At 35.2% G+C, this 27,067-nt stretch overlaps 1 protein-coding gene across 2 annotated transcripts in view; it reads left to right on the forward strand.

Annotated features, from left to right (window-relative positions):
• The window catches only part of CTBP1 (C-terminal binding protein 1), a 423,238-nt gene that overhangs the window by 102,481 nt on the left and 293,690 nt on the right, over nucleotides 1-27,067 (forward strand). For both annotated transcript variants that reach the window (XM_051965802.1, XM_051965801.1), the window contains exon 2: nucleotides 25,234-25,366. In XM_051965802.1, coding sequence (XP_051821762.1) covers nucleotides 25,309-25,366 — 58 coding nt within the window. In that variant the 5' untranslated portion in view covers nucleotides 25,234-25,308. The remainder of the gene's footprint in view (nucleotides 1-25,233; nucleotides 25,367-27,067) is intronic.

Here is a 27,067-nt window from a genome sequence, read left to right on the forward strand (position 1 = left end):
TGCTCAGTCAAAACATATAACACGCAGACCAGGGGCTATCTGGAAATTTTAGAATAGCCTTGAGGGAAGTTGTCATTTCGAGAGTCTTTCCTTCCAGTTTGGTGCATTTCTCTGCCTTCTCAGAGAATGCCCAGATTAAAACCAGGTAGTACCAAAAGGTACAAAGGTACCCAAAGAGTACTTCAGATAATGCCACGTAGTATCCTACTGGCATTTCCCAGAGTTGTATGGCTTGTCAGCCCAACTTTTTCTGGGGACCAGATTTGCTAGCAATCAAACTAGACAGAAAATTTACCCTGCAGGGGTTTCAGAGCAGATTCTCTTATGTTCAAATGGAGGTGTCCACCATTAGGCACAGTTGTGGCTGGAAACTGCTCTCTTTCCTGGAGGCTCTGGAAACAAAACCAGAGGGCCAGGTTCTCCAAGCAAAGAACCCAAATTCCCAGCCACCCTGAGACCCACGGTGGAGACCCAAAGGCCTAATCTAATCCTGCTCTCATTTTCTAACATCTTGGTGGGAAGGCTCCAAAATGTAATGCCGGAGAAACTGAGGCAAGATAGAGATTAGAGAATATTTAGTAATTTATTTAAAAGGGAGATTTACTGAGACCAAAGGGATCCATGTTTGGTCCCAGGGCTGAATGAGACTACCATCTCCAGGAATCCAGCAAACAATCAGAATTCTCAATGACCTATACACACGTGGCTCAGACTCAGGGGATAGATTGAGGCGGGGGCAGGGGCAGGGTGCTGAGAGCTGGAAGGGGACTCTGGCAAGGTGGGGTGAGCCTCCAGAGAGGAGATGACCTAACGGGGGAGGAACCCCGGAAATAAGGAGAGGCATCTTGATAAGATGGTATCTGACATTCTGGTAGCTTGGGATGAGGAGAGGCATTCTGATATGCAGGGGTCCTCAAACTATGGCCAGCGGGCCAGATGCGGCAGCTGAGGACGTTTATCCCCCTCCCCCAGGGCTATGAAGTTTCTTATTTAAAGGCCCACAAAACAAAGTTTTTGTTTTTATTATAGTCCAACTCTCCAACAGTCTGAGGGACAGTGAACTGGCCCCCTATTTAAAAAGTTTGAGGACCCCTGTAAATCTAAAGCATAAGATCTTTTATTCTTATCAAATATTCTGATAAAGAGAAAGGGGTGATTTCACAGGACTGAGCAGACAACTATAAACTGAAACAGAACAATTAGGGAAACTGAGTCAGGACTGAGTCAAGATAATTAAAGAAACTGAGTCAAGACAATAAAAGAGAACTGTGGCATAACATAGGCAGTACTGTAGAACCTTTTTTGGGGGGGAGAGACAGATAGGGATAGGAGAATATAAGGTCAAATTTGTTCTCCTAATAATAATGTTTTAATTTCTAATGATGCAATCAATAGATAAAACCTATATAAACAAAACCTTTTGGAGGTTTTCAAATTTTAAAGGTATAATGGGGTTCTTAAGGCAAAAAGTTTGAGAATCACTGTACTAAGTTTTTCCTTTACTTGGATTTAAAGGCTAATGTGAAATAAATTAGAGTCATCATTGAGGTTATCATATAAACAGATATCTATCTACAAAGGCAGCTTTTTAATATAGCTATCCCCTTAAAATCTGTTGTTGGCTTTCACTATCTTCCCTCCCTTAATATATTGTCTGCCACCATAAGTTTGTCTTCTTTTATAACTTCAACTGCTACTTTTATACATAGGACTCTTAACATTGTATCTTCAACATTGAACTGTTTTTTGAGTTTCTGATCTGAATCTCTAGTTAATTACAAATCTAGTCTACCTCCATGTCTTGCTGGCATCTAAATCCTCTTCTGGCTTCATTATTTATTTTTGGAATGTTTTCCATGTACTTAATCCCGGAGTTGTCTCTACTACTTTCCTCTCGCACTCTGTTCCCATGTGCTATCTGTCAGTTATCAAACCTTGCTCATTCTGCAATATCCTGACTCTTCCTTGCTATTCCCAAAGCCACTACTCTCAGAAAAAGCTCTCATTAGCATCCACAGAACCAGTGCAATAGTGTTCCAACCTCTTCTCTCCTTCTTCAACTCAACTCCTTATATTGCTGCAAGTAGTCTGTATAACTAGATCTAGATATTCATTCTGCGTAAAAATTCCCAGCAAAACCCACTATGGCTCACCAAACAGAAGTCTTATATTTTTGTCTATCCTTAGATCCATCTACAGTCAGATAACACTATATCCTTTTCAGCATCATCTCATGTGCTCTTGCAATGAATCCTGCATTCTGTTCAGAATGAAAAAAATTTAGTTGCCAACCTCCTGTATGTCTTCATCGTCTCCCTTCCCCCCGGAGCCTGTGATATTTTTCCTTTGTTCCCATTATTCCCTGTCTTCACACTGAAATGACCTCTTCCCCCTTCAAATCTCTTCCACTCCACCTATTGGATTGCTATATGTCCTTTAATGTCTGGCTGCAGCGATTTTCTTCAAGAAGCCTTCTCTATTGCCTGGATTGCATTCTAGAGAGAATGGGGAGCTTTCTCTTCCAGGTCTACTTCTGCTTGTTGATCCTTCAGGGAAAGGAATATTTTATTTTTATTGTATTGCCAGTCACCTTGCCAAAAAAAAAATAGCTTTAAGGAATCCACACTCACTTCCATATTTCACTGAAGCATTTGGGAAGGATTTTAGTAGAAGAAAATACTTAATGTTATTTATAGTAACATATTAGCTTTAAGTGTTGAAGTATAAGTTACAAGACATTTTAACAGAATTGATATGTACTAGATATCTACTCTATTATAAAGACTACGAAATTTATAAATTTAAAGCTGGCAAAGAGGCAGTCTACTTCAATTTACTAATTTGACAGATGTAAAAACCAAAACACAATAAAATTAAGTTATTTGCCCTAGGTCACACAGATGGCAAATATTGGTGATAGCATTTGAACCTAGATACTCTGGCTCCAAAAGCAGCATTCTTTCCATTATCTGACATTGTGCCCCATAGTACAATGGGGACAAAGCTATAATAATAATAGCTAACATATATATGCTTACTATGTGCACTTATTAAATAGGACATTTATGCCCTTTTTATAAAACTGGAAAGATAATTGAATATTATGACTAATATTGTTAGATACTTAAATCTTTGTTATCATAATCATAGTTATATTTATCAGATGCCAAGACCATGGTAAGGAATGAAATATCTGAAACCACTTATTCCTTTAGTTATGTATGATAGACTTTAGGGATATTCTGGTTTTGATTTGAACCATAGGGACCTATTGTAGTAAAAAAAAAAATGGGGAAGCCTATGTTCATCTTGCGTATATAATTTTGAGGAATTCAGAGTCATGAATTCTTTGCCTCAGTGAAATTGAGCTATTTAGAATTGAATTATTAATAGCTGTTTCTTTTTAATCAATCATCTTCATTGTGTTGTAGTGGGATGTATATGTGTATGTATACATATGTATTTGTTGTGTTTGTTGACTTTTTAGGGCAAACTAAGCTCTTTTAGAAATGTACTAATTATAGTATAATCAGTATTTACTATAATGCACAAAATAATATTGCACAAATGTTTTGTAATTTTTAAAACTTCCCTATCTATTGTTATTCACAGAGCCAGATAATTAGTTTTTGTTTTAGAAATGATCATTTTATTTGTTAATATGCCTAGACTGGTTAGCATCATGAAAAAGACTTAGCTTGTTGAGGAGAATTCTTTGTGGAGAAGGCAGGATAATGTTGTTACTTGCATTCCTAATTCAGTTTAAGTAGTGAAATCATCTCTCACTTAGAATCTTAGACCTTTAGTCATGGAAAGGGCCTTTAAGATCATTCATTTCATTTTATGGATAAGAAAAGTGAGATTCAGAGAGGGGAAGTTATCTGCCCAGGATGGCTGAGCATGTGTTGAGTAATTAAGTATTAATATCCAATAGAATGAGTTTTCTACCACATTGTGAAGCAGAATTGCTATTGTCATTCAGGTCTTCCTGACTTAAGGCCTTCAAGCACTCTATTCACAGTGCCTCCTAGCTGTCCCTAAAAGCAGAATTCCTGGAATTCAACTTGTAATATACCTGGCAACTAATTGGCACATCTTCCTGAGTTCAAATCTGGAACAAAACACTCCACCTTTTGGCACAGGGCATTTCCCTGGCTGTCCCCCATGTCTAGGGCACTCACCCTCTTCCATTCTGCTTACTGACCTAAGTAAGCACTGTAAGTAAGTAAGTACTGATTTCCTTTAAGTCCCAATTACAATCCCATCTTCTTCCAGAAGCCTTCCCTACCTCCTCTTAAGGCCAGTGCTTTCCCTTTTTAAATTATTTTTTTATTTATCCTATATATGATTTGCTTTATATTTATTTGCTTGCATGTTGTCTCCCCATTAGGTTGTAAGCTCCTTGAGGGGAGAGACTGTGTTTTTTGCCTGTTTGTGTACCTCCAATATGTTGCACAGCTTGATATATAGTAAGCACTTAATAAATGTTTAATGATTGATTGAAGGTACATGTCATAAGAAATAATAGACCCAGAGTCAGTAATGTTGAGTCCTCATCTCCACACTCCCCTACCCCACATCTATAGTTGTAAAATCTTGCGATTTCTATCTTCACATGTCTTGTATTTGACTCCTTTTCTCTATTAACCCAATTACCACCTTGATTCAGTCCTCCATCATCCTTCATCATCAGATTATTACAGCAACTTTGGAATCAGTCTTCTGTCTAGGCTTTCATTGTTCCATACTGCTGCCAGAGTGCTTTTCCTTAAACATACATCTACTCAGTCAATTCTACTGGCTTCTCTTCTCCCCTCACACACATCTCTTGTCTCTTTGCTTTTTAATTGGCAGTCTCCCATATCTGGACTGTTCCCTCCTCAGCTCCATCACATAGAATTCTATTATTCTCTTTAAGATACAGCTCAAGCACCATTTTCTATAAAAAACCTTTCCTGATTTCCCCACTCTGAGTGATTTCCCTCCCAAATTACTTTGTACTTGACTACTTTGTTGTATTTATTCACTTTATATTTAAGATATACACACATGTAAACTCCTTGTAAATAAGGATTGTTTCATTCTTTGAATTTATCTAAAAGTGTGTAACTTAAAACTTTCTATGGTGAATTTTCATCATTATGCACATGAAAGAACATAACAATTCCTTCTTTTCTTAAATAATATTTTATTTCCCCCAAATTATATGTATAAATATTTTTAAACATTTTGTTTAATTTTGAATTTTAAATTCTCTCCCTCTCTCTATCCTCTTCCCCTCCCTAAGGCTAAGCAATCTGATTTAGATCATACATGTGTATAATATAAAATATATTTCCATACTATGATCATTTCTTCTGAAACAGATACCAAACCTATATGCTTTGGCAGATGGTCTTTGTGAATTTTGGTCCCCAAATTTTATTATATAGTGACCCATCTTTTAGTAGTGAGCCTTTTTAACCAGCCTTTTCCTCTAATGCCCAACACGTGGTATTGTAACTAATTATATTCAACATAAGTTGTAAGTTTTTTACATTTTTAATCTTCTTAATTTTGCCTCATTTTTAATGAAACTGATTTCTAAAAGAATTTCAGAACTTGAAAGTACCTTAGAAATCATCTAGTCTATTTTTTTATTATGGCTTTTTATTTACAAGATATATGCATGGGTAATTTTTCAGCATTGACAATTGCAAAACCTTTTGTTCCAATTTTTCCCTTCTTTCCCCCCACCCCTTCCCCAAGATGGCAGGTTGACCAATACATGTTAAATAATATAAAGTATAAGTTAAATACAATATATGTATACATCTCCAAACAGTTATTTTGCTGTACAAAAAGAATTGGATTTTGAAATAGTGTACAATTAGCCTGTGAAGGAAATCAAAAATGCAGATGGACAAAAATAGAGGGATTGGGAATTCTATGTAGTGGTTCATAGTCATCTCTCAGAGTTCTTTCGTTGGGTATAGTTGAAGAGGACCATGTCCATCAGAATTGATCATCATATAGTATTGTTGTTGAAGTGTATAATGATCTCCTGGTCCTGCTCATTTCACTCAGCATCAGTTCATGTCTCTCCAAAGCCTCTCTGTATTCATCCTTCTGGTCATTTCTTACAGAACAATAATATTCCATAATATTCATATATCACAATTTATTCAGCCATTCTCCAATTGATGGGCATCCACTCAGTTTCTAGTTTCTGGCCACTACAAAGAGGACTGCCATAAACATTATTGCACATACAGGTCCCTTTCCCTTCTTTAAAATCTCTTTGGGATATAAGCCCAGTAGTAACACTGCTGGATCAAAGGGATGTACAATTTGATAATTTTTTGAGCATAGTTCCAAATTGCTCTCCAAAATGGCTGGATGTATTCAAAATTCCACCAACAATGTATCAGTGTCCCAGTTTTTCCACATCCCCTCCAACATTCTGCATTATCTTGCCCTGTCATTCTAGCCAATGTGACAGGTGTGTAGTGGTATCTCAGAGTTGTCTTAATTTGCATTTCTCTGATTAATAATGACTTGGAGCATCTTTTCATATGGGTAGAAATAGTTTCAATTTCTTTATCTGAGAATTGTCTGTTCATATCCTTTGACCATTTATCAATTGGAGAATGGCTTGATTTCTTATAAATTAGAGTCAATTCTTTATATATTTTGGAAATGAGGCCTTTATCAGAACCTTTGACGGTAAAAATGTTTTCCCAGTTTATTGTTTCCCTTCTAATTTTGTCTGCATTAGTTTTGTTTGTACAAAAACTTTTCCATTTGATATAATCAAAATTTTCTATTTTGTGATCAGTAATGATCTCTAGGTCTTTTCTGGTCATAAATTCCTTCCTTTTTCACAGGTTTGAGAGGTAAACTATCCTATGTTCTTCTAATTCATTTATAATCTCATTCTTTATGCCTAGGTCATGAACCCATTTTGACCTTATCTTGGTGTATAGTGTTAAGTGTGGATTAATGCCTAGTTTCTGCCATACTGATTTCCAATTTTCCCAGAATTTTTTGTCAAACAGTGAGTTCTTATCCCAAAAACTGGGATCTTTGGGTTTGTCAAACACTATATTATTAAAGTTATTGGCTGTTTTGTTCTTTGAACCTAACCTATTCCACTGATCAACTATTCTATTTCTTAGCCAATACCAAATGGTTTTGTTAACTGCTGCTTTATAATATACTTTAACATCTGGTACAGCTAGGCCACCTTCATTTGATTTTTTTTTCATTAATTCCTTTGAAATTCTTGACCTTTTGTTTTTCTATATGAACTTTGTTGTTAGTTTTTCTAGGTCATTAAAAGAGTTTTTTGGGAGTCTGATTGGTATAACGCTAAATAAATAGATTAATTTAGGTAGTATTGTCATCTTTATTATATTTGCTCACCCTATCCAAGAGCATTTAATATTTTTCTAATTGGTTAGATCTGACTTTATTTTTGTGGAAAGTGTTTTGTTGTTTTGCTCATATAGTTTCTGATTTTCCCTTGGCAGATAGATTCCTAAATATTTTATATAATCAGTAGTTACTTTGAATGGAATTTCTCTTTGTAACTCTTAACTGTTGGGTTTTTCTAGTGATATATAAGAATGCTGATGACTTATATGGGTTTATTTTTTATCCTGCAACTTTGCTGAAAGTATGGATTATTTCTAATAGCTTTCTAGTAGAATCTCTGGGATTGTCTAAGTATACCATCATATCATCAGCAAAGAGTGATAGTTTGGTTTCCTCTAATTCTTTTAATCTTTGTCTCAACTCTTACTGCCAAAGCTAGCATTTCTAATACAATATTGAATAGTAATGGTGATAGTGGGCAATCTTGTTTCACTCCTGATTTTATTGGGAATGTTTCCAACTTATCCCCATTACATATGATGCTTACTGATGGTTTTAAATAGATGCTACTAATTATTTTAAGGAAAAGACTATTTATTCCTATATTCTCAAGTGTTTTTAATAGGAATGGATGTTGGATTTTATCAAATGCTTTTTCTGCATCTATTGAGATGATCATATGATTTTTGTTAATTTGGTTATTAATATGGTCAATTATACTAATAGTTTTCCTAATATTGAACCATCCCTGCATTCCTGGTATATCTTACTTGATCAGTCTAGTCTGTTTTTGGATGAAGACTCTGAAGTTCAGTGATTTGTATTAGATTCTTTAGCATAACAACATCAGAACTGAGTCTAGAACCCTTGCCTTGTAATCAATGTTCCTTTCTCCTCCATCATGGAATTTAGAAGAGTAAGAAAACACTTTTAACAGAGCAATGTAATTTCCACAAAAGTAAATTCTACAAAAGCATGTACTATATGAACAGAAGTAGAAAAGCAGATGGAATTACTTGATTTAATGATCCCTTACCTTTCTCTGAAACGGAGGCTTATCCTTTTAACATTAGTATTCTTCCAGTGATAATGTATGGGTATAAGTCATAAAAGACTACAATCACTGAAGAATTTAAGATGGAGGCCATGGTAAGCATACTGTGGGAGAGCAGGCAGCAGCCACACATACAATAAGGAATTATACAAGAGAAAACTGGTACAGGACATAATCACTCTAGAAAAAAAAAAAAAGGAGATAAGCAGACCATATAATTTGAGCAAGGGATAGATAAACAGTGGGTAAGCCCTCAGACTCCATTCATATCCTTGTGATGTCAAGGAAATGTAAAGCAAGCCCCCATTATTATGGAAAGATGTCCTGCAGCAAATTTATGAGAGAATATGGGGAAGAACATCATAGGATGAGTTGATCTGGACCATCCAAAAGAAGAAATATCCATATCAAGATCATACTTGTAGCAAATGTGAAAGACATATAGTGTTTAGGGATGAAATTCCATGATGGGAAGGTGGACAGGTATCTTTGAAGAAAACTTGTAGAGTGAATTAGACTTAATAGCATTATTTAAAATGGATCCAAGGATGTTCTTTTATTTTGTTGTCCACTTTTACTTTATATATTTTACCAGAGGAAACAAGAATTAGGGGACAAGTTCATGAAGGATCACAGATTTTGAGTTGAAAGGTACCTTAGAAGTCATCTTATTCAATGCATTCATTTAATTTTTTTAGTGATTTTTTTTGGTTTGTTTTATTTTTTAGTTTTTTTTTAAATTTTCAATAGTATTTTATTTTATGAATACACATAAAGATAGTTTTCAACGTTGATTTTTGTAAGATTTTGTGTTCCACTCTGGTTTTTACCCTCCTATATTGCTTATATCAGACAATCTGATATAGATTAAATATGTGCAATTCCTCTAAACATATTTTCATATTTGTCACATAGTGTGAGAAAAACCAGATCAAAAGGGGAAAACAAACAAACAAATGAACTAACAAGCAAAAAGGTGAAAATACTATGCTTTGTTCTATATTCAGTTTACATAGTTTTCTTTTCTCTCTGCTATTCCCTCAGTTTATAGAGAAGGAAACTAAGACCTTCCCCTAACCACCAACCCCCTTTAAAAAAAAACAATTAATGACTTGCCCTAGACCAGAAATATTAAGTGGCAGAGATAGGATATGAATTGAGCTCCTCAGCCTCTAACTCCAGCTGTTCCTATCCCCTCATGATGCCTTAACTTTCTGTAGCATTCAGAAATGCTATCTATTTTCTCATTATTGTCCATGGGATGTGTTTATTTGGGCTCTCCTTGCCATAAGGAAGAGCTAAGATGTAAGTGGCAGAGCGTCTATAAATAGACATCACTTTAAATCAGGGAAGCAGAGATCTGTTTACCCAGCACAGACACACTAGTGAGGCAGTGGAAAAGCTAATTCATCACACCAACTTGTCTATTTTTCTTTGCACTGATTTTACTGAGATTAACACCATAAGAGAAAAGAGCAAGAATTCTGGTGCTTGTTTTCCTTAGATAGGTGACAGATTTTTGTTGTTCAGATCCTGAAGTTTTGTTTTTTTTTTTAATAATTTGGCTTTCAGGTAAATGATATTTCCTAACTATAACTTTGCCATTGAGATTAGTTTATAGCATAAAGAAAATGTTGGTAGTACAGCAGCCACATTGAGAAAGGGACCTTGCTTTTAAAGAGAAACCTTCAATCAGTTAAATTTCTTCTTGTGAGGTCACAGATGTGGTTTTGTGTTCATTACCTGCAGAGATTTTCTGCCTCTTAGTGGTTGGTGTATAATTAAATGTAAAGCTAAAAAGGGAGATAAGTCTAGGAAAGTGTTTTGTAGACTATAGAGTACTATACAAAAGCAAGCTATGATTAAGCTCAACATTCCCTTTCATATGCAGAAATATGTTAACTTGACTTTGAGGTGACTTGTTAAAAAGAGTTTGTTGGTTTTATTTCATACTTGTTATATTGAATAATAGAATATTTATGTTCAGTTTATCACTGAACATGACACAATTGAAATGGAATTGTCTGGTACATCCCTAAACATACACCTCAAGAAAGCAAAACCCTTTACATACACACAAAACAAAAGCAATTTTCTGAGAAAAATCCTAAACAAGAATACTGTGTAACTAATCTTTGTTTACATTATCAAAATGGAAAGAAGATAACTTTAGGGATTGTTTCAACCAATTTCTTTAAAAAAAAAAAAGTCTCCTTCATTCCTGCCTACTTGCTCCTTTGTCTCCTCAGAGGTCTTTGCTCAATTTTTTTTTTATTTAGTTCATTTTTGTAAAGACTATTAAAGGGTCAGTTTAGATTAGAGTTTTGTACTCTTGGGTCTGTAGACCTCCAAGGAGACCATGGAGAGCTATCAGGGGGTCCATGACTTAGATCACATACTTTTTTGTGTGACAATTTTATGTTTAGAGTTATAGAAAGACGACCAGCTTTACATTTAAAGATCCTACATTGTAATGGAAGAATAAAGTAATACACAAATAAGCTACATAAATACTGAATCAATAAAAAGTACAGAGGAGGTAATTTTTAGAAGGAAGAACAGTACTAACACTTAGGGATATCAGTGAAAATCTTATATTGAAGGTAACTAGCATCTTGAAGACAGCTAGAGAATCTAAGAAGTGGGTGAGGAAAGAAGACAATCCATTCATAGGGGATAGTTTATACAATCTGTGCAGTCTTGAAAAAAAGATGTAATGCAAGAAGAATAGCAAATTGGCCAATTTGAGATATAGAATGTGTGAGAAGAGCAAGGTTTGAAGAGCTTTCAATGTGAATAGGAGACTTTGTTTTTGTCCTTATGATAACTTTTTTCTTCAACAGGAAAGTCACATGGTTAGATCTATAATTTCAGTAATATCACTTTGGGAGTTATATGAAGTATAAATTGCAGAGTGGGGAGGCAAAACAATGATAATGGCCCAAGAAAGATGTTGAATGTGGAACCAGAGTGGTGGCCAATGTTCACATTGATCATAGTGTTCCATTAAGCATGTACCTCATCAGTCAAATATTTTTGAGCAGGTACCTTCAAAATGTATGGGTGTATATTTATTTATGAGTGATATATGCTGCAATATCATTCTTTTGGGGGGATCCACAAAATATACAAAAAGATAGAAATTTAAAAGAATGTGGTAAAGCCAAAAATATTTAGAAATATTTTTGGTAAGAGCAATATGATTTAATATTGTTAAAAATTCTTATGTATATCCTGGAAGATGTGGCCCTTATAAATAATAATTATTTGTTACTAAATGATTTTCCATTTATCTTGATCTAGCCATGTAAGTGAATTTCAGTATGAAAACAATCAATCCCTACCATCAAAATGAAAACTAATCAGAAGAAGCCTTTTATCGATTATTGCCCCAGAACCTTAGCCAATGGAGGGGTGCCTCCATTCTTCAAAGTGATCTGTGGGGTTAGGTTAGGGAAAGAATTATCTCAATAGCCTTTGTAGTTACTTTAAGTGCCTTGAGTATCTAACCAGCCTAAATAGCTGATATTTGGCACAGAAAAGAATTGGGAGTTTCTGTAGCAGATTAGACCAACAGAAGAGACAGAATAATATGTAACTTAGTCAAGGGGTAAATGTGGTCTTTGAGGCATGCTCAGTGATTGGCTGTAATGGCAAGAATGCATTATTCATCTTTTAATTGGTTGGTCCCATACCTCTTTGGATGTTTTGTGGAAAACACATGGAGACCTTAAACATGGCAACTGATAGAAACAACATGTACATTTATAAGTAAATGCACAGTTTTTCAGTAGTCTTTGTAAGAATTAAAAGTCCTCTCTTTAATCCTATTTATCTACTCAGGACAAGAAACCACAATCACAAACTGACAATGATTCCCAATTAACACCTTCAGCCTAACAATAAGCTTCAAACTAGACTACTTTTCCATCATCTTTATTCCTAGCTCCCAACCCCAAAAGACCCTAGAGCTTTTCAGTATATTTCTACCATATTCTCTCTCTGTCTCTGTCTCCTATCACCCTTTTTACGGTCTAGGGTTACTCCTAAGACGTCAGAGGTGACTCATTAGCTCTATCAACTCAAACTTCCAATAGCCTACTTTCTCCTGAACTAATCAACTGAAAATTAGTTTAATTTTCCAGCCTTAGGTGGCTTTTAGAAAGGGGCCTATGAGGCTAATGCTAGGATGCTAGAAAGAGAATTGGAATCCTTAAATACTCTGCACTGTTCAAAGCTTATAAGATTTTCTTCTGGCCAGAGAGGTGTGTAGGTTGGTTGGGACCCAGGGTCTTTTCTCCTCCCCCAAGAATTTCCTCTTCCAGGAACTTAGCTAATTATCTAGAACACCATGCTGGCTCCAACTTTAAGAATGAATCCAGTTTTCTGAAGCTTGGTTAAATTCTAGAAGGCCCTTAGGACATAAAAGCACTTGTTTTGTTTTGTTTTGTTTTTGTAGTTTCTAGTTTGAAGGAATTATCTCCCTTAATCTAAAACCTTTGACTGATTGAGGTATGTTTTTAACTACCTAAGATATAGGCATAAAACTGGAGTGGAATGGTTTCAGATACAGAAATAAGAATATTTCTGAGGATGGGGAGACACTGGCTGCTTAGAAGTGAGAGGAAAGAGTTAAAGCCAAATGTGGGAGATGACATTTCAGTTGAGCTTTTCGAAAGAGGGGGATTGAAGAGATAAGGCATATATCTTCAAATACATAGAGTTGGGTGGTCTCTGTGAGGGGAGCAAGTAAGCCAAGATGGCTGGGCTAGAATAGCATTCATAAAGGGAATTAACATGTAAGAAATGTGGAAAGGTCAGCTGGAGCCAGATGGGGAAAGGCTTTAAATGCCCAACAAAGGACTTTAATCCTGGAGGCCATAGGGAGCTCCCTGCAGTTTCATGACCAAACTTGTGTTTTGTAAATATCTCTCTGGAAGCTAGGTTGAAGATCGATTAAAGAGGAGAGAAATATGAGACAGAGTCAAATTGATCAATTTTGGTTCTTAGTTCATTCATTTGTTTGCTCATTGAACAGGTTAGATTAGATGATTTATGGTCCTTTTGTTTTATGAAAAGAGGTTATTGTGGTAGTCCATCTGAAAGGTGGTATGGATATGGCCTTGCAAGTGAATATAAAGAGGCTGGATAGGCCAATTCCAATGGTCTTGTGATGAAGAAAGCCATCTGCACCCAGAGATAGGACCGTGGGGACTGAGTATGGATCACAACATAGTGTTCTCACTCTTTTTGTTGTTTGCTTGCATTTTGTTTTCTTATTTTTTTCCTTTTTGATCTGATTTTCCTTGTGCATCATGATATTTGTGGAAATACATATAGAAGAATTGCACATGTTTAACATATATTAGATTATTTGCTGTCCAGGGGAGGGGATGAGGAGAAGGGAGGGAAAAATTTAGAACACAAGATTTTGTAAGAATGAATGTTTAATATTATCCATGTGTATATTTTGAAAATAAAAAGCTTTAATTAAAACAAAACAAAGACATGTACAGGTAACAGAGACATGTACAGGTAAAATAGATAGTACTGAGCAAATTTGAGCATTCCATTAAGGTAGGGACTTGGGTGATGGGAAAGATGGTTGTAACCTTGATAGAAATAATAATGTCAATGGAAGAATGGCTTTGGGGGGAATGATAATGAATTCAACTTTGGACATTTTCCACTTGAGATTACATTGAGTCTTAATCCACTAAAAAGAAAGATTTGAGAAGGAGCAGTTTAGCAGATTCTAGGGAATTAGGGGAAAAAAAACCAGTGTAACAAAAACCCAGGCAAAATAGTTTCTAGAGTTTAGGACAGTGGTTCTCAAACTCTTTTTCTCAGTATCTTTACAGTGTTAACAACTATTGAGAATCTGTCCAAAGAGATTTTGTTTATATGGGTTACAAAATAGATATTTATCATATTAGAAAAAAATCTAATTTTGAATTTGTAGACTCAGAGACCCTCCAGAGACCCTCACTGCACCACACTTTGAGAACCACTAGTTTAGTGTCAGACACTGTTCAAAGGTCAAGAAGAATAAGGACTGAGAATTGTATTTAACAGTTAAGATATTATTGATAGCCTTTAGGGTATTTTAATCTTTGAATCTATCCTTTATTCAGTAATGATCAGGAGGAAAAATTTTCCAGATAATATAATAACAACTACCATTTTTATATAGCATTTGAATGCTTATAGTTGTTATTCTTTATTTGAGGAGGACCAAAATGCATCACTATGTTAGACTATATCCCATTGTGGCTGATGAGACCAATTTGGGGTAGATTCCCTAATTTTGCACATCATGCATTTCTTCTGATCTAATTCAATAGAACCATCAGTTACAGCAGATGACAAAGTTTTGAATGCTATGAATAAGTTCACTTACTTTGGCAGTATACTTTCCAGGGATGTCCACATTGACGATGCAATTTACACACACAGTGCCAGAGCTAGCTCATTGTTTGGGAAGGAGAATGTGGGAAAGCATAGGTATTAGACTGACTGCCAGTCTAAAGGTTTACAGAGCTGTTGTGCTGCTGTGCTGACTTCCTTGTCATACGCCTATGAAATCTGGACAATGTACCAGCACCATGTCAGGAAACTGAATCGCTTCCATCTGAATTGTCTTAGGAAGACTCTGAAAATCACCCAGCAGGATAAAATCCCAGACACTGAGGTCCTTGCTTGAACTAAACTGCCGAGCATTCCAATTCTATTGCAAAGAGTACAGCTCTTTTGATCTGGCCACAATGTTTGAATGCCAAGTGAATGCTTGCCAGAAAGATTATTTTATGGAGAACTCACACAGGCAAGCACTTGCAAGATGGTCAGAAAAAGCAATATAAGAATAAAAGTCTCTCAAGAACTTTAGAAGCGTTTATATGACATGGGAGACACTGGCTTAGCTCTGTCTAGCATGACATGCCCTCATCAGAGAAGGGGCTGTGCGCTTTGAGCAAAGCATAATTGAATAAATGCTTATAAAGCTCTTTATATGTATCATTTGAGCCTTAAAATATTCCTTTTAGGTAGATGTTAGAAGTACTAATACCATTTTGCAGATGAACAAACTGAGGCTGAGAGAGGTAAAATGACTTGCCTGTGATCAGAAAGCTAGCAAGTCTCAGAAGTGGGGTTTGATCCTAGTTCTTTCTAACTCTGAATTCAATTTTCTAGCTTAAATCCATAAGTTGTGAAACTTAAAAATTTTAATCATTGTTAATGGGAATTGTTCCAAAATATGACTTATACATTTTCCAAATAACTTCAAAAATAATATTAGCAATATTTATGAAGTGTTTTGTGGTCTATTATGTGTATACAGCCGGTTCTCTAATGTAAGTGTACCCTTCTGCAGACTCCCTCCTGCCCTTGGGGCCCTCTGCAGTTTTTGGGTCACAGCCACAGCCTGAGGACGCTGTCCCAATGCTACTGCCATTTTGCTGCTGCCTCTACTACCTGCCCAGAGCTCAGGCATCGGCTCTCACCACCTACCTGAGGAGTCACATGTGCCCAATGCAAATTTACAATTTATATAAAGAATTATTACTTGTATATGTGTTTATATCTACATATACATTCATATTTGTATACTATTGTATTTTGTGACTAACAAAAACATTTGTGTGTATATAATACTTTCAGATGTATTATCTCATTTCAGTATTGCCGAATTTAGAACTGGTGGAAGAAATCATTTAACACTTTTCATTTGTTTTGTGAATGAGGAAATTAAGGCCCAGAGGCCTTGTAAAGTAGTCAGAATGGGGTTTTAATGCCCATACTCCCAAAGATGAAATTGGCTCAGGAAAGTAGGAAAGCTAGGAATGTAATTGCCCAGCTTTGTCTCTCAGTCCAAATCTCTTTCTTCTTTACCGGGCTTTCTCTCCTAGGTTACTGACTAGAGCATATCATTTTCTAGGTATTTTGAGGGTATCCTTAAAAGAAAATCACTGGTACTATGCTCTAGTAAACTGGTCTCCCTGAAACCTTTTGAGTCTATAGAGCTGTTTGACCATATTCTAACCTATCTCAGATAGTTTTTTTTTTTAATTCCAGTTCTGCATTTTACAATTTTTTGTTTCTTTACTCAGTCAACTTTTACTTTTTTTTAAACTGGCAATATGGTTCTCTCTAGCCAGTCTTTTCCATTTTGCTTCATCTAATTGACTATGGAATGGAAAACTGTGTAGTCAAGAATGAGAATTATGTGTAAATAAAGAATAAAGAAACTTGGATTGGGGACCTAAGGACCCTCTTTAAAATTGTATGGGGACTGCTTTACAGCATAGACTTTGACATGTACTTGAGGATTTCTCTTTTTTTTCTTTTCCTTGTTAGTTAGCTGTTCAAATCACTGAGTTCCCTAAGTATTTAAGATGTCACTTTATGTTGTTCTCATCAGTATTCTATCCTTATTGTTAAACTATGGTGATTGTTAATTCAGTTCAGTCTTTTAGTAGAATGAAATCTAGCATCATAAAACAGCATGCCTTGTCAGTTCTCCAAATTATTCACGTTGTGGTTTAGTTATTGCTATAATTGGTATTCTCATAATTATAAGGTTTTTTGTTTTGCTTTCCAATATTTCTCATATTTATTAATTTTGTTGTCATTTCCATTGTATGGCAGAGTTTCATTTCAAAGCTGGCATAGTAAGAATGAACACTCATTAGAAGTACCGATCACATGAGAACTTGTTCACCATAATAGAAAAAATATGTTGTACTTTTATTCTAATAGAAAAACAATAGAACTAAATTTGGCCTGTAGTATTTAGAACCTGTGTGATCTTGGGCAAATGTCTTAAATTCTTTGGGTACTAGTTTCTTCTTTTTAAAATAAAGAGGTTGAGCTAAATGACCTCTAAGGTTTCTTCTAACTCTAAATCTGTGATACTATAATGCTATATGACAGAAAACTTCCAAGGAATGGCTTTAGGCAGAATCTTTTGTAGGTTATTGCTTAAATGCCATCTTTTCAGTACCTCTTATTTAATTTGGAAGTGGTGATTCTTCAGGCATCCTTGTAGAATAATCTAAAAATCTGACCATTAATTGTCAAGGTCTAAGAGCATTTGAGACCTAGAAAAAGCTGTATTCAGAAAAAAATACTTTTTGAATTATATTATTTTATGGTTATCATGCTGTATGTAGCCCATGCTCCTTTTATATTTTTCTGATTATAAGCATATAGGTTTGTAACATGAATAACCATCTAAGAAGGCGGAATGTATTATAATGTGCTATTTTTTTAAATAAAGTCTCAGTTGAAGGAGAGTTTGTGTAATATCATGGAACTAAGAATAGACCTTACCTAAATTTTATAGCTTCCTAGAAAGGAGCATAAAGCCATATACATATTTGAGTGAATCATCTGCACGATCATTATAGACATCAGAATATAGTAGAACGAACACTAAATTTGACACCAGAAGACTTGGGTACAAACTCCAACTCTCTTGCTTATTACCTCTACCTAACTTTTAAAAAATTGAATATTTTTTAAATTAACAGAAAACTCTTTTCTCTCTCTCACCCTGCTCCCATTGAAAAACAAAACAAAACAAATTCTCTCAAATAAATAAAGATATTTATATTTTTAACACAAGAAAAAAGATTGTACCTTGTTCTCGTGAATCAAATGATTTTTATTATTTAATTTATTTAAATTACAAGATGGGGTTTGATTTCAGCAATTAAAGATGAGTAGCAATTGAGTTAGCCAGAAATATAGAACCCAATGAAAGATTTTGAGCAGAATATTAAGGTGATCAGATCTGTGCACACAAATAATGAGTCTGACATTAGAGTGAAAAGACTCGTGGTACAAATACCTAATAAAAGATAATGTTAGGGGTTAAGTGGGTAGTAATGAAAACCTACACTGAATTGGTAGCAATGAAACTAAGATGAGACAGACTTCTTTGAAAAAAAATTGTGATGACAATAAATTGGATGTGGGAAGTAAAGGTTCATCACCTTATTCTTGGACTGTTGCAGTAGCTTTCTGATTACTTTCCCTTCCACAAGTCTCTCACTCTGGTCTGTCCTTCATTCATTAAGCTGTAATAATAATTTTTTTAAAGTGCAGGCCTGCTTATGTCACATTCTCACTCAACAAACTCCAGTCATTCCCTATCACCTCTTGGATCAAATATAAAAACCTCTGTTTTGAATCTAACATGCTTCCCTACATGACCCCTTTCTACCTGTCCAATAGTCTTGCATCTTACTTACTGGGTCTTTTCCCCCAGGCTTCCCTCTTCTCTACTGTGATCCAGTGATCCCAGATTCCTTGCTCTTCCTTAAACAAAACGTTGCATCTCCTGATTCCAGTAATTTTTATTATCTCCTTTGTCTAGAATTCTCTTTTTCTTTAACTCTGCCTCCCAGCTTTCTTGGCTTCCTTCAGGTCCAAGTTACAATCCTGTATCATACAAGAAGCCTTTTCCAATCCCTCTTAATAATGCTAATGCCTTAGTCCAATTTATCCTATGTATATCTTTCTCACACATAGCTCTTTTCATGTTGTTTCTCTAAGTAATCTAAACGTTCCTTTATGAGCAGGGATTGTCTTTTGTCCTTCTTTGCTTTACCCAGCATTTCACATAGTACCTAGCACATAGATATTTACTTAACAAATCCTTATTGACTGACTGATTGACTTAGTCATAGACAACCCTGAAGTTTGGGGAATTGTGGTACGTATGACAGAAATAGAAGTCAAAAGATTTAGGCGTTAAGATAAACTCAGCATGTCCAAAATGAAACTAAGCTTCCAGGGAATTGTCTTAAAGCAGAAAAATTTGGAAATGTGAGAGAGATTTGTAAATTTAAGAATCATCTACAGAGAGATGATCATTTACCTATGAAGTAGAGAAGTAACTGCATTTGCCAACATTGGAAACTTGAAACCAACCTTGGAAAGCAATCATTTGGTTTAGGAAAAAGAGGTCAAGGAAAAGAAGCAAGAATAGGAGAAGACAATGTCAGCAAAACCTAGAGAAGAGAAGGTGGCCAACAGTAGCCATCAGTCATGTGGAAGGCAAGAACCTTTATTATTAGCTTCACTCAGCTATCCAAGTCATCTTCCTAAATGAATTACTCCAATTACATTGCTCTACTCAGAAACTCTTAGTTTGAATAATAAAGTATAAAATGTTGGTCTCAGCATTCAAAGCCTTCCATAGTTTGACTCCAAATGACCTTTCCAACTTTGCTCTATGTTTCAGTCAAACTGACTTGTTCCCCATTATCATTTTTTCCATGACTCTTTGTATCAGCCTCCAACCCTGAATAGACCTTCTTTTTTCCCATTCTTACTATTCCATCATCATCTCTTGTATGTTGTCTTTTTCATCCTTCAAGACTCAACACAAGTGGCATTGGGAAGAGATAGATGAGGAGCAGAATAAAGTTCTTTTATTTATTAGACTTTTTTCATTTCCAGGGAAATATGTGCAAAATATTTAATATAATCTAATTTAATATAGCATAGCTAACCACCTTTCATGGGAAAATGACTTCATTTCAATGAGGGATGAAGGAAACCCATCCTAACCGGTGAAGTTGGAGCCAAGCCTTCTATGTCAGAGAATCAGATATTGATAAGTACTAGTAGCTTGTTAATTTGCATATGACAAAATAACTGATTGTAACTCTCTAGGTATTCCAAATTAGAGAACAAGGCAACAATCCTATGAGTTGAAGAGAGGACTTCCTCCCAAGATTATTTCCTTGGCTATGTTTCCATTTATGGAATATTTCTAAATTAGAATTGACTGCACAATTCTTCACAGGCTTAAGAAAGGAAAGTAATGATAATAAGTCTTTGAGAAAAAAAATTATTATAAATAATTTTAGTAGAACTTAGCTGTTTATTTGGTTGCTAGTGTGCCATAGCTAAGAAGAAAATCTTGTTACAGGAAGACAATGTGATCTGTGTTTTATGCTAGATTTGAATGTAATTTTTGGTAAGCTTGGAATGATATATTCCTGCTGTGTGAAAACAGGGAAAAAATGATGGTTCTGTTCATTAAGACTGATTTTATTTTGGTTTTCTCTCCTGCTTCCTTTTCACGGGTTTTAAATATTACAAGAATAATATTGTATATTTTTAGATATACAAAATTGAGCCCTTGATTTAAAAATGAACTACTTTCCAGGTCGTGATTCAAGTTACCTACAGTGTACTTTGGTCCATGTTCAAGTTGTACTCTTAAGGATCTCCTATATACAATCTGTTACTCCATACATAAATGGAGGGAAAGCTTTGCTTACTAAGCTTGGAACCATAGTTTTGTTATCTTTTGAGCTGATATAGAGTCAATATAATCTGAAGAAAGCATTTTGCTGCATTTTCTCCTGTATAACATGCCTGTTATCTCTTATCCTATGAGATTCAGAGACAAGACTGTGAAAGAATCTTGGGCTTTTTCCTTTATAATGTCCAAAAATGCAAAGTTTGGACTCCATTTTTATCAGGGCAGTTTCTTTTCTTTCTTTCTTCCTTTTTTGAGTATTAAAAATTATTTAAATTTTTATTTTTCTCCAATTATATATAAAAACAATTTAAACATTTGTTTTAAAACTTTGAGTTTCAAATTCTCTCTCTCTCTCCCCCGCCCCATTGAGAAGGCAAGCAGTTTGATATAAGTTAATAACTGTATGGTCATGCAAAACATGTTTACATATTAATCATATTGAGAAAAAATACATAAACCAAAATAAATATCTTAGAAAAAATAAAATTTAAAAAGCACGCTTCAATCTGTATTCAGACATCATCAGTTCTTTGTCTGGAGATGGATAGCATTTTTCATCATTAAGTTCTTCAGAGTTGTCTTGAATCATTGTATTGCTAAGAATGGCTTAGCTATTCTTATTCTTATTCACAGCTAATCATCTTACACCATTGCTGTTATTTTGTACATAGTGTACAAAATTTTTACTCATGTAAGTCTTTCCAGGTTTTTCTGAGAACATCCTGCTCATCTTTTCTTATAAGACAATAGTATTCCTTCACAATCACATAGCACAATTTGTTTAGTCATTCCCCAGGTGATGAATATCATTGCAGTTTCCAACTCCCCGCTATGAGAAAAGAGCTGCTAAAAATATTTCCAAACAAAAGAGGTTCTTTTCTCTTTTATTTTTATTTTTATTTGAGTACAGACTCAAGAGTGGCACTGTTTGTCAAAGGATATTCATGTTTTTTTAGCCCTTTGTACATAGTTCCAAATTGTTCTAAAGAATAGTAGAATCAGTTCTCACACTTCCTCCCACAGTCTTTTTTTTCAACATTTCCAACATTTGTCATTCTCCATTTTTTGCCTGGTTAGCCAATCTAATAGTTATGAAGTAATTCCGCAGAATTGTTTCAATTTACAATAATGATTTGGAATACCTTCTCATATAGCTATAGATAACTTTGATTGCTTTATCTGAAAACTTGTTCATTTGTCAGTTGGGGAATGGCTTCTATTTTTATAAATTTGACTCAGTTCTCTATGTATTTGAGACAAGTGGGCTTTATCAGAGAAACCTAATGTAATGACCGCGTATTTAAAGTCAGCCGGAGTCAGGAATTCAGGTTAAGGGAAAAATCTTCAATATTTATTGAAGTGAAGAGGTGAATAAAGATTGCTATAGCAAATATAGGCAAGAAAGATTGCGATAGCAAATATAGGCAGTTGCGACAGGAAGCCAGCTAAGAGAGAGTGACGCGAGCCGAGCCAACCGTGGAGCCAACCGTGGAGGCAACGGTGGCAATGGCCTTCCCAAAAGTCTCTCCTCCTCTTCCTTTTCCACTCCCCTGCCTCCACCCACCAAAATCGTCATTTCCTATACAACACATCAGGACTTGCACAAAGAGTGGGTGGGGGCCATTCTTTCTCCAAGCTTACATATTAATAGAGTATGGTCCAATTACTATTTAGCCTCATGTGCTTGGGACCTCAGTGCATCAACTCAAGCCTCAGCCCATTACATCCTGCTTCAAATTTTTTTCCATAGTTATGATTGCTAAATATTTTTCTTCTGTCCTATTCCTTCCCCTCCATTTGTTCTATTCTCTTTCTCCTTTAACCCTGCTCTTTCTCAAAAGTGTTTTGCTCCTTACTACTTCCTCCCCCAATCTGCCCTCCCTTCTTACATTCCTCCCTTCCCTAATTTCCTTCTTTCTTATTTTCTGATAGAATGAAATAGATTTCTGTGTCCAATTCAGTGTGTTTGTTACTACCTCTCTGAGCCAGTTCTGATGAGAGTAAGGTTAATTCATTCCCTCCTTCCCCAATTCCTCCATCTTCCTCTCTACTGCAGAAGCTTTTTCTTGCTTCTTTTATATGAGATAATTCTATCCTTCCCTTTCCCTTTTTCCAAATGGTTCCTCTTTCCCATTCTTTAATTTTATTGTTCTATATACCATTCTTTCATATTCGATTCATACCTGTGCCCTCTGTCCTATAAATATTCCTAATTGCCCTAATTAAAAAGTTTTTATGAATAACAAGTAGCATCTTCCCATGTATAAATGTAAACACTTTGACCTTCTTATGTCCCTTATGATTTCTCTTTCCTGTTTACTTTTTTATGTTTTCTTTCAGTCTTGTATTTTAAAGATAAATTTTCTATTCAACTTTGGTCTTGTCACCAAGATGCTTGGGAAGTCCTCTATTTCATTGAATGTTCATTTCTTCCCCTGAAGAATTTCGTACTCAGTTTTGCTGGGTAAATGATTCTTTATTGTAATCTTTTGCCCTCCTGAATATCATATTCCAAACCCCCTGAACTTTTTGTGTAGAATTTGCTAAATCTTGTGTCATCCTGACTGTGGCTCCATAATACTTGGAATTGTTTTCTTTTTAATTGCTGGCAGAATTATTTTCTTAACCTGGAGCTCTTGAATTTGGCTATAATATTCCTGGAAGTTTTCATTTTGGGATCACTTTGCAGGAAGTGACCAGTGGATTTTTATTTTACCATCTGATTCTAGAATATCAGGTCAGTTTTCCTTGATAGTTTTTTGAAATTATCTTTTTTATATCATGACTTTCAGATAGTCCAATTGTTTTAAATTATCTTTCCTGGGATGTATTTTCTGAGTCAGTTGTTTTTCCAATGAGATTTTTCACATTGTTATTTATTTTTTCCTTCTTTTGATTTTGTTTTATTGTTCCTTGATTTCTTGGAAAGTTATTAGCTTCCATTTGCTCAATTCTCATTTTTAAGAAATCGTTTTCTTCAGTGAGCTCTTGTACTTCCTTTTTTCCATTTGGCCAGTTCTACTTTTTAAGAAGTGTTTTTGTGCCCCCTTTTCCATTTGACTTTTCAAGGCATTCTCATTATTGGCTTTTTGTGTACCTCTTTTACCATTCAACCTATTCTGTGTTTTAAGATATTATTTTCGTGTGTGTGTGTGTGTGTGTGTGTGTGTTGTGTGTGTATCTAATTAACAAGCTGTTGACTTTTTTATGATTTTTTTTCATCACTCTCATTTTTCTTCCCAGTTTTTCTTCTACTTTTCTTACTTGATTCACATTTTGAGTTCTTCCATGTTCTAAAATCAAGTCATATTTTTGGAGGCTTTCTTTAAATGTTGGAGGTTTGACTTTGTTATCTTCTTCTGAGTGTATATTTTGATCTTTCTTGTCACCATAGTAACTTTATGTGGTCAGAATGTTTTCTGGTTTTTTTTTTTTTGTCAGTCTGTTTCTTGACTTTTAACAAATTTCTTTAAGTGGGGCTCTGCTTTCAAAATGGAGGACATACTCTCTCAAGCTTCTGGGGTTTTGTGAAGCTTTTATCAGAGACATTTCTAGGGACCTGGAAATTTTCATTTCTTCCAAGGTGGTATGATCTAATGAGAGATATATTTACTATATTCTTGGTCTGTGCTCTGCTCTAGCACTCTTTGGTGCCCTTGAACTATGAGAAAGATTTTTCATTCCACTGCAGCCCCAAGCTCTGTCTGGTGTGCTAGTACTTTTTGCTCTGGAATTGCCACCAAGGACTGTAATCCAAATCTGAATATGGTCAAAGCAACAGAGTCCTGCCTCAGTTTTATTTAGCAAAGAGACTCATTCAGTCTCCTTCTGACTAGTTGTTCGACCCCCTTACTATCTGTCAGCTAAGAGCTGGAGAAGCAGCAGCAGCTCTTATTGCTGTTGCTGCTACTGCTGCTGCTGATGATTCAGTGGTTCCCAAGGCCTTCTCCTGGTTTTCTGGGGTAGGGTCTATCTTGGTGTGACCTGCTTTGAACTGTGTTCCACTCTCACCCAGATGTGACAAACCTTCCTTGCAGATTTTCTAACTTGTCTTTGGTTGGAAAATTATTTTATTCTGTCTTTTTGTATGTTCTGCTGCTTTAAGAATTGTTTTGTGGAATTATTTAAAGGTGTTTAAAGGAGTTTTGGAGAGCTTGGGCAAGTAGCTACCTGTTCTTCACTATCTTGGCTCCACTTCCTCAGGGTAGTCTATTATGTTGTGTTTTCAAAACATGTTTCCATGACAGTGGATAATGTGATAGGACATCTGTGTGGTTAGCTATGTACATCTGGATGTATTAGAAGAGGAGATGAGAAAAATAAAAAAAGAAGAGTTTAGATGCCACCAAGTGACCAAGTTATACAAGAGGATGCTGGGACCTAGGGCAAGCTGGATAGGACAGTTCTACTGTTCATTAGCAGGTTAACGTGAAACATTTAAGGCATCTCACTTTCAAAATGAAAATGGAATTTTGAGATAATAAGACCTGACAAAATGAATCATCAGCCCATATTTTAAATCGTTTCCTTCTTTCTTTTTCAGGTGAAGAGTCCAAGTTCATAGTGGATTTGTTCCCGGTTTGGGTGAATTGGGATCGAAGCTGGACATCTGGTGCTCATGGCTCTCCTAGAGAAACACAGAGTGAAGCGGCAGCGCCTTGACCGCCTCTTTGAAGGTCAGACTCAGCAACAGTTTCTGAGCTGCAGCAAGGGGAAGTCATTGTGTGGGCACTCCTGGACTGCATGCATTTTCTCACTGATCATGGCATCTTAAAGAAAACAATTCCTTCATAGTTTAATAATTGGGAAAATAGATTATCAGTTGGTTTTGCCTGAGTTTGAAGTAGGAAAGGGCACCTAATAAGATCATGCATCTGTGTATATAGTATTACTGTAATTCCTCTTCTGGATGACTCCCCAAAGTGACATTATACACTAGTTGCCCAGGTGGTTTTCTACTTGTTTCTAAGTCCGCATTAGTTTCCACGTTTGTTTTGCATGAGGAATGTGTCTGAAGCTACCTTCTTAATATACATGGAGTATTGGGGCAGAAAGAGTACAGGGATCCCTGTCATGAATTGAACTTACTCCTAGCAAAAGCTCTATGTGAAATATGTCTCTTGCTATCTGAATAAAATTCTGGTTAAAATACTTAGTTTGCGGATTTGAAAGACTTTCAGTGAATTGTGATATTAGTATTCCTTAAAGGGATGTTCAGTAACTTTAAGATCTTAAATTATTTTTATAAGTATTTGTCTTCATATTATTTTTTTCTTTTTTATGTGAGAAGAATATATATATATATATATATATATATATAATTAGTTAATTAGTTAGTTAGATTCTTGCTATTATACAGACATAAAATGGATTTTTAGATTCTTAAATTTTTCTTTTTATATTTAGAGTTGTCTACTTTCTTTATTAGATGATTTTTAGTGCTTCTGTATATGGAATCTTTTGTTCTTAATAATTTTCTTTTTTGGGAGGGCTTACTACTCAGTGCTAGGTTTGGGCAATATTAGATGTGCATAAGAAATAAGATTGTAACACCTTTCTTTGTTTTCCTTCAGACTTGTGATTTCGTTTGTTAGGGAGCTTCCATTTACTTAGAGAACTTATAGAAACTTAATATAATTTTTAAAAGGTTAAGCTATTTTTTTCAATGGCACAGATTGACCCTAATACTGACATTCTGTCTCAGGTACTGATATGCCATCTCTCAGGATCCTCTTTAAGATAACAAGAACATATGTTCAAAGGTAATTCCATTGCTATATAGCACTCTGGGGAGGACCTCTAAGGATGTGTCCTATCAAATCAAATGTAGTCACACCAAGAAGGAATCAAAGAGAAGTGTTTTCCTGATTGTACAAGGGAGTTCATATATACAACTCTCTCTTATCATTTTGTATTATAGCCACAAAGTAAATTTGTGGTCTTGATAAAAGTATATTTCTTATGGGGTTTAAAAAACTTGATTTACTCTTCAGCCAGTCTCTTAATTTGTTGTCAATATTTATTTTGGCTGTAAAATATTCAGAATATGTATGTGTTCATATGTAGCTAGTATTGATTTATATGAACAAGGGGAAAAATCTTAATAGGTTTTTTGAAATATAGCTTATTATTTGAATCATTCTACTTAGAGAGTTTTGCTTATATCATAATCTCAGAATTATTTAAATTATAAAATCATCTGTGGTACAGTAGTGATCCCTCAGAGAACAGGAAAGAAAGTAGCAATTATTCTCTCAAGGAATTACCCAAGTGGCTCTCATGGACTCATTTAATATGCCCCACAGCCTACTGGTCTGGAACTATGTGTAATGTCTAATTCAGTTGTATTCAACATATACATTTTGAGTTCTATTTGG

This window comes from Antechinus flavipes, chromosome 6, assembly GCF_016432865.1.
Source record: "Antechinus flavipes isolate AdamAnt ecotype Samford, QLD, Australia chromosome 6, AdamAnt_v2, whole genome shotgun sequence".
Lineage (NCBI taxonomy): Eukaryota > Metazoa > Chordata > Mammalia > Dasyuromorphia > Dasyuridae > Antechinus > Antechinus flavipes.